The sequence below is a fragment of the Phocoena phocoena genome, chromosome 1 (genome assembly GCF_963924675.1).
Source record: "Phocoena phocoena chromosome 1, mPhoPho1.1, whole genome shotgun sequence".
NCBI lineage: Eukaryota > Metazoa > Chordata > Mammalia > Artiodactyla > Phocoenidae > Phocoena > Phocoena phocoena.
The window spans coordinates 138,254,055-138,263,124 of NC_089219.1; the positions used below are offsets into that span (position 1 = coordinate 138,254,055).

A 9,070-nucleotide genomic window follows, 5' to 3' on the forward strand; every position below is an offset into this window, starting at 1 on the left:
AAACTGCGAGGCTCCACCGCAAAACCCCTGAAAGAAGAGACACTGAAGCCACAAAACCAAACCTCAACATTAAGAGGAAACGTTCTACTCCTCCCTCTGCTGTCGACAGCCCAGGGTGGCTGGAAAGGGAACACACTGTTCTCCTCCAATGACTTGGGTAACTTTCTGAAGTACAGTGGCAAAGTTTCTATGGGCAACCGTCCATGTTTGCCCAGCTGAAAACATAACTGCTTCTCCCTCCAACAGCCTCACCCTCCCCCCCCCCCCCAAAGCGGAGAAGCTGTCTGTCAAACAGTGTTACCAGACAACCACTACCTTTGCCTGCTCCCTGTAGAAGACTTGGTCAGTCAAATCCCACCCCCGACGCCCATCCTGCCTTTAAAAGCCAGAGGGAGCAATCCCTGACCCTTTCAGCTCCCACTAAAAGCTATAACCCGGTCTCTGGCTTTCGTCCCCAACCTGTCACACCTCCAATTTCAAACCACGCTGTCTCTTTTTAAGCCTCAGATCCTGCTCTTTTTGGTGACGAGTTGCAATGCCAACAGCCTAGTCTACTATATCAACTGGTGCCGCCGAGGTGCCAAGATTACGTGGTGGGTGCTGGGAGGGATGGGATTCTGCAGTTTTTAGCTGTTTCTGCAGCTGCAGTGGGAGCCGGGGTCCTCATCCCTGCTCCTCACTCACCCCAGCCACATAAGGTCAACGGTATCGATGCCCTCCTTAGCCTTTCTCCTTTTCGAGTGGCGTTCGCGCCTCTCGTGGGTCTCCGGCTCTCGCTGGTCCAGGCACCGGAGCTTTCTGGGCGAGGGAGACGGAGAGGGAGAGGGAGTTGGAGAGCGGTAGGGATCGGACCGGGACGAGCTGGAATGCTAAGGCTGGTGGGTCAACGTCTCGATCTTGACTCGCGGTTTCTCTCTGGCGTTCACTGAGTAGGCGACGAAGCCGAAGCAGTTGGAGGGGGACCCCGAGGACCGAGACTCCAGGTCGTCACCTTCGTTCGTGGTCTTCTTCACGGATTTGCGGCCAGGGGAGGATCCCCGCTTCCCGCCCCCGGGGTGGTTAGGATAATCCACTTTGAGAGCAGCCCTTTCCCACAGAAAGGTCCCGAAAATCGGCGCCCCGCCCCTTGGGCCCCCGTCTGGATCTCAGGGCCTAGCCGAGGGGGCCATCCCTCTCCAAGGACAGGGCTAGGAGGGGCGGGGGATGGGGACATCCGCCTGAGGGACAGCGTGCCGCTGCTGCCCCTGTCCGGCCGGCCAGTCCTCTCCACCCGCCGCGCCCGCCGGCCATGCCGCATCCCGGGCTCCCCATTGTTCAGTCACAGGGGTAGGCCCCCGGGAGCCCGCGGCGGGAGCGGGCCGCAACACAGACGCTCACTGCCCGTCGCCTCCGCGCAGGCGGCTAACCGCGACGACCGCCCCAGGGCCCGCCTCCGCGGAGGAAGAGAGCGAGGCTCCAGCAGGGGACCACTCCATCCACCACGCACACCACATGGCCGAGCCGGGGGCGCCGGGCCCGGGCAGTGCCTCCACAGCTCGCCCTGCCGAGCGACATCCAGGGGCGGCGCTTGGGGCTGCAAGCAGCTGAAGGAAGATCAAAACAACTCCCCGCCCTTCTCGAAGCCCTGGCGACTCGCGCGCCCCGCCATCGCCGACCCAGACCCGCCGGGAGGCACGGGCGGCGGAAGCAAGCGGGAGGGCCCGCAGGCCGGGGCGCAGAGTAGAGGCTGGAGGTGGGAAGGGGCCGAACCGAGCTCAGCCGATCGGTCAGAGCGCGGCGGCTCGCGACACTTCCGAGCCCCCCGGGCCGGCCAGGCGCTTACCTATGCGGCGAGCAGGCGGCAGGGTGGGCAGGCCGCGAGAGCGAGGTGCGGAGAGGAGAGGCGAGGAGGCCGGAAGAACTGCTTACACAGCCGGCTCTTCTCCCATTCTCAGCTCTGCAGGGCAGTCTTGCGGCCCAGCACGCTTTATCTGCAGCCGGGGCCGCCCCGGCGCCCTGATTGGCTCCCAGAGGCCCGGAGCCCGGGCGGATCAGCTGATGCGCGTCCCGGCAACTCGGCCATTGGGCGAGCCGCCGAGCGGGCGCCGCCGGGGTGGGGGCGAGCCGGCCCGGGAAAGAAAGAAAGAGAAAGGGCGGTGGGGGAAGGGGGTGTGGGGGAGGGGAGCGAGGAAGGGCGGGGCGGCGGCGGCGGCGGCGGCGGCGGAGGGCCCAGTGCCTGTCGGGAAGGACCCCGACCGCCCGGGCTGCCGCGCAGCGACGCGGCGCCCCCGCCCGCCCGGCTTGGGGCCGGCCCCGCAGCCCAGTATTGCACTCAGGTCGGATATTTTGCGGGAGAGTTCTCTGTTTTACTAGGTCACACTGCACGCCCCAGAGCTCCCAGAGGAAATTCTGACCCACGGGCACCCGCTTTTGCCTTTTGTTGTTAGAGAACCCCCGGCCCCCTTTCCCGGCCCTCGGGTCAAGTTTGTGAGGGAGCTCGCGGGGTGGGGGAAGCCCTGGGCTCGCCGCAGCCGTGGCCAGGCGTCGGAGGGGGCGGCGCAGACAGGGGGCTGCCGGAGGTCTCTCGGCGGGTTTGGGGATGTGAACAGAAGTCTAGGATCTCACATTGGTAGTGAAAGTGCTGTGTTTTGTCTCATTCCATAGAAGGGATCCTGGCGGGCGGAGACACAAGTCGGGAGACCTGATTCTGCCTCTGCCACACCTGAGGCAACTCTCGCAGCCTCTGGGCCCAAGTTCCCTCATCTATAAATAAAGCGGAACTTCCCTGGTGGTGCAGTGGTTAAGAATCCGCCTGCCAATGCAGGGGACACAGGTTCGAGCTTTGGTCCGGGAAGATACCACATGCCGCGGAGCAACTAAGCCCGTGCGCCACAACTACCGAGCCTGCGCTCCAGAGCCCTTGAGCCACAACTACTGAGCCTGCACCCTACAGCCCACGAGCCACAACTACTGAGCCCATGAGCCACAACTACTGAAGACCACGCGCCTAGAGCCCGTGCTCTGCAATAAGAGAAGCCACTGCAATGAGAAGCCCGCGCACCGCAATAAATAGTAGCCCCCGCTCTCTGCAGCTAGAGAAAGCCCGTGCGCAGCAGCAAAGACCCAACGCAGCCAAAATAAATAAAATTAATTAAAAAAATAAATAGAGTGGTTCAAGAAAGTACCTTAAGAGTCGCCCATCAGATTTGAAATTCTGTTCAGTAAAGCGGTTCAAGAAAGGACCTTAAGAGTTGCCCATCAGATTTGAAATTCTGTGTGCAAACTGTTTCCCGAGGACAACTGAAAGGAAGGTGAAGTCTTGGCGTCTCCTCTTCGAAGCTCAGGGTATGTCAAAAATTTAGAATTCCTGAAACGAATTCTGTCTGTTTTTGTTTGTCAAGTAATTTACTGCATGTTTTTGTAATATGGAAAATGAGAATCAGTACCCCTTCCTCCTCCTCCTTATAGCCTTACTATGATAGTTGAGAAAACGTGTATGTGTATGTGAACACAGTCTTGAAGTGGATGCTTGTCAACAGATACACAATAACTATATATATACGTATACAACACATACACAACACACACGTGAATATAATGTTTTCATTTCTACCAGTGCTATTACTTGATCATACTATTTTTATTGCCTGAATCCATCTGATGGTGTCTAGCCTTTATTGCATCTTTCAAGAGCCCCAGTATTTGAGACTTCGAGGTTTTCTATTTGAAGACTAAGAAGTCATGTTTCCAGGGCCTTTGGAAGAGGAAGGGAAGAAGTTTGCACTTCTGGTTATTTTTTGTACCACAAATATGGAAAAGAAATGTTGCCTGTGACCACACACACATAACTTGGCTTCTTTGGTCAACATCCCTTCCCTGTGAGAGTGTGTCTAACACTGTAGTGATTTAAAATGAGAGATGCAAGATTCATCTCAAACAGGGGCTTTTGGTATGTTTCAGACAGGTAACATTGTGGACCAGGTCAGTCGCCTTGCAAGTGTAAGGGATTCCATCCTTTATGTGATCCTTCGATATGATGGTTAAAAGCTGGGCTTCAGTTCAGGCAACGCAGGTTCAGATCTGGGCTTTACTTCTTACCAGCTTTGTGTTGGGGTAGATACTTAGCCCTAGAGCCTCAGATTCCTTGCCTCCAAAATAAGAATAACGGCTACCTTGTAATATTGTAAGGATTAATTGTGATGGCACATGCATATAGTAAATTTTTAGAAAAGGGCAATAATAATTATTATAGGTCAAGATAATCTGATGGGATTGGATTCTTTCTTTCCCCACCACAACCTGTGAAGTACAACTTCCTAACTTCATGTAATGCTCTACCGTTGGTTTTATGAGAGTGGGCTTAGACCTGGTAGCAAACTGAGATGTCTTCATTCCGTTTCTTTCTGTGAGGTCTTGAGTTTAAATTGTTGAGGAGGGGGCGTGAGGGAGGGGAAGAGTCATGTTCTTGTTTGAAAAAATGTTAATTTCCAGTTGCCAAACTGCCAGAAGTGAGCCAGAGCTTTTTACTGTACTCGTCACCACCAGCACCCGAGGTGGGGATGGCACACAGAATAGAAAATGGAAAAGTAGGAAGCATGTGCAGTTCTTAAAGCTTCTAGTCTGTGGGTGCCTGCCGCCCTTGCTGGTGTCTTAACCTCCCTGAGCAGCTTATTCATCTTAGTGTCCCCCAGGAGTGTCCAGGGTGAGTGGTCAATAACCGATGTTTGTTGACCACACAGAAATGACAGCGGCACCATCAAGAGAACATGTGCTTTGAGCTGCTTTTCCAAGAATGGAAATGGATTTGCTTTGATCCATTCACGTGACGGGGGCGTACTTTGTGAGGGTTAGGAAGGTGGTACATGACTACTGACTTTTTCAGGCAGAACAAGAAGCCTTGTCCCCCTTGGTCAGCACCATACTTACTTAACCCAACCGAATTAGGGCCCAAATGAGTCCAGTGATTGTTCAGGGAACCTTAAAAGAGTATGAGGGAAGAAAAAGCAGAAGCAAGTCCTTAAACTAACTGGTTCGCCCCCAGAAACCCAGACTGTACTTTTAGAGAAGTTAGAAGTAGAATGGACTGTTTGATCCTGTTTGACTTTGCTGTGTCTGCTGCCCTTTGTTCTCTTTCTCCTTCTTCCCTAAATTGCTACCCGCCCACATTCTCCACTCGCTCCCTAAAAAGCATTAGAGCACTTGAACGGATGAACTCTTCTGTCTCTTGGTACACCCAGTATCAAAGCACACAGGGGATTCTGTTACGTGTGCTTTGAAGTCAGGTTTTTCCTCTCTTATGATAGAGCAGCTGTGTCCAAGGGGTGGGTGGAGTGGGAGAGAAATATCACAGGTAAAAATTTGGTTCCAAATCTGCAGAAATGACTGGGGACTGAAAAAAAGCATTTCTTCAGTGTTGTTCTGCTGCTTGAAATAAAGGCCTTGTCTTGGGTGGGCTTTACCTGTGAGTTCTCTCAATTTCTTTCACTCTCTTTTAAAGGACCCGTTCTCACTCTGCAGGTCGTAAGCCCTTAATCTAGTGATCTGAGCGTGCCTTCCCAGGGCCTGTGTGGTTGGTTGCCTTGCACTCATTGGAGAGAAGATTTGGGGTAAGGCTCAAATGTACTCAAACCTTCAACCAGAACATGTAGTTTGGGAAATGGAGTTTTTCCAACATTTGAATGATTTCAGTAGGCATTGAACAAAACCCTTAACTTAGACTAAAGACACATAGCTGAGACTCAGGCTTGAGGAACACCCTGGAAACCCAACCCAGAATTATAAATTTTTTTTTTCAATAAACCAACGCCAGTTCTTTCCAAAAGAATAGACCATTGTATATCTTAAAGCAAAACAAAAATAAAACAAAAGAAAAAGAAACAGCCTTGGAAGTTGATGTCATTACTCTTAAAGCACATTTTGGGGAAAAGCTGCAATTGACCAAGCCTTCAAATTTCACAGTACACAATTAAAGAAGGAAAGACCAGGTTTTACGTCAATTTGGTACCTAACACTGAACCCAGAGGAATTGTTCTTTATCTCTTTTCTGATTGTTTGATATTCTTAAGCTCAGAAATTCAAGTCTCAGCTTTTTTTTTTTTTTTTGTCTGATTTGAGTTTTGTTGAAGGCCCCTGGAAACCATTCAAATATAGAGAACTCTTCGTTTCCCAGCCTACACCTTATGATTGAAGGTTTGGGTCTGAGCCCTACCCCAAATCTTGTCTCTAATAGGAAACTGCTTGGAGAGTTGGGAGGAATTAAGTTCATCTTAGCTAACGACATGGTAAAATAAGTGCTACTGAGAAAATTACAGCTGTATAATTCTAGAATGAACCTTCAAATCATTCTAGCTGACCAGTGAGGAAGCTGAGGACGTGCTCACTTGCAGTAGCTAGCTGGATTCACCTTAGTGCAAGTATTTCACAGGCTAATATGCTTACAAGGTGCAATTCCCTTGAGAGCCTTTTCCTGTTTCCCTTCCTTCAGCCTTCTCGGGCTGTGGATGATGCATTCCTGGGCCACCACCTCTAAACTCCGAAATCCCTACTGTACCCGCTAAGGAAAGTACCCAGTCCAGGAACCAACTAGTTTACCTCTGAATCCTGCATAGTGGCTTACCCAGTGCCTTACATACAATGGACATTCAATATATTCTTTGTGAATAACTAGATTACCAGGGGGAAAAGTGCTGTATGACAGGTTCTTTTTAAAGGAATCTCTGGAGATCATTTTGTGTATTTAATAACCTCTTTCGTTGTTTTGTGAATCTGGGATCTTCACAGAGAAATTTTCTTCCTATTCTCAAGGTATGTGTGGATTTATCTTTGTTCTCTAGATTGATTGGAACATTATTGAAGCTTATTTAGAAGTTTAGGAAATTTAGCATTGTGGTCAAAAACTGACTAGGATCAGAGTGTGTCCTTGAGTTGGTACTTTTCCCAAAGATATCCTCAACTGGATCCACAGCTCATCCTCCCTCACTCCTATCCCATTAGTTGATTTGAATCCTTGTTTATTTCACATTTCCACGCCAAATATTAGCGGGAAGCAAACAGCGCTTGGGTACATTTTCTGGATATTTGGACAATACGTACACTTGGCTCTATATTTTTCCTGACCTCCTTTCCCCTCCCCCCACTTTTTTTGAACCGGTTCTTAGGAGACTTTTTACTGGGTTGGAGAGTTAGAGGCTTGGCTGGGGTGATGTGAATATAGTGCCCTCTGGTGGAATTTTGTGAGAATTGCAATTTTCTCCCCCCAACCTTAAGAGTGTTTGAGAATTCTTTTCTTGGCTGGCCTTCAAGGGGAGGGCTTCTCTGTTACATCTCAAATACTATAGTAAATTAATAGCATGCAAGTTTATTACCTACACTGGATATTTTAGAGATATTGTGTGGGGGATATCAATTGATTACTTGAGGTTTATCATTATAAAATTAGGCCTCAAATGACTAGAAATGGGCAGCTGGCAGCACCTGTGCTTTTTCATCATCTGACATCAGTGTGTATGAGAGGTAGACAAAAAAGGGGTTCCCCCAACAAAGGTAATTGGAAAGAGTCTACGGACCAAGAATTAAGGGAAAATAGCAGGGATCAGAAAACTTGGTCACAACAGTTGTTATCCTCAGCCCTCACTAGGATCTGAGCCCAGACATTTAAGACCCAGCTAGAGGCTGAGAGTCTGTCAGACTCTGATTGATCCCCTTCCCGCAACAATTTGTAGAGAGGTCCCATGGTGGTCGTGTAACATGGAGCTTCTCTGGACCCTGTTAGCTTCCAGCTGGGAAGGTAACAACAATGCCAAAAGGAAGAGACACCATAGATTCCCAACAGGCACAAAGCATCGATCATCACATGCCAGCAGAAGAAGGTGGGGACAAACATGATGTCAATGATGTCATCATCCTGCCCCAGGTAGCCGGTGCCTGGTTTGTACAGAATGAAGCCGGCCTGTACCAGCCAGAAGCCCATGATCTGAAACAGAAAGGTCTCGATCACTGAGAGTTGAAACGTGTCGGGAACCCACAGCTGTACGGTCAACACCAGCATCAGCAGCAACACCACCAAGATGAGCACAGAGTGAACCTGCAGCTCCACCCCTGCTGAGTCCTGAACATGTGACACCAGCAACAGCAGGAGCACATAGAAAGTCAGCACCAAGGTCCCTTCTTCTAGGGGCACACAGTGCTGAGGCAGCAAGTTCTTGCTCACGACCTCTACACAGCCGTTGAGGGTGAGAAGGACGTACATGGTGACGTGCTGCCACTCTTTGGCGTACATAACTCTCAGGGGCAGCTGCCCGTTCATCAGTGTCAGCCCTCTCTTCATGCAGCTTATCTCACACTCACAAGCCGGAGCCAGCCAGCGTCTTCAGCAAACCACCGTAGGATATTTTCCACAGCCTGGCCCATCTCCCCTTATTCCTGGGAGGTGATGAAGGATACAGGAAGGAGTCACTGAATATCACAGCTTTGGAGACCACTACTGCTTGATACAGTCCATATGAGAGTAGAAACAGCCCTGGGTACGCATGACCGATAAAGGTTCCCATTGAACTAGAAATCCCTCTAAAGAAGGTGAGAAGAGTAAAACCAAGGCACGTCCACACCTTCTGGGGCCACTTCAAGATCTGGACTTTGGAAGGAATTGCCTTCCACCAACTTTTATCATTTCGCCCCACCCACTGCTCCCCCACAGAGAGGAAATGCTTCTTGAAACAAGCCTACGACTTTGGTGGTGTAAAGCCTCATTGCTCCATTCCATTCTGGGACGTTGGGGACTAACTGGCTTCAGCCAAAGAAGACAGCTGGTGAATGTGCCTTTAGGGGCCTCTAGGGCCCTTGGGGTGCTTCTGGTCATACTTGTCCCTTTCTCCTATGGCTTCCTTCCCCTGGTACTGCCCAGCATTCAGAGAAGGGCACAGAAGCATGGGATGGGGTTAGGGGTTGCCATGGTCTCCAGAGGAAGCCTGGGCACTCACAAATCCTCAGGTTTCCTTTGGTATCTCTCAGACATAACTTTGGCCTGATTACAAAGTTTTCTTTCTGGACAAATATATTTAAAAACATTTGGATATATGAGCATGTTTCGTAC

The 9,070-nt window shown here is 50.5% G+C and overlaps 1 protein-coding gene across 1 annotated transcript; it reads right to left on the reverse strand.

Annotated features, from left to right (window-relative positions):
- Nucleotides 1–7,570: 7,570 nt before the first annotated feature.
- TEDDM1 (transmembrane epididymal protein 1) lies at nucleotides 7,571–8,528 on the reverse strand. The gene is given in 2 exon segments (XM_065870980.1): nucleotides 7,571–8,324; nucleotides 8,326–8,528. Coding segments are annotated over 2 exon segments (957 nt in total).
- Nucleotides 8,529–9,070: the final 542 nt, after the last annotated feature.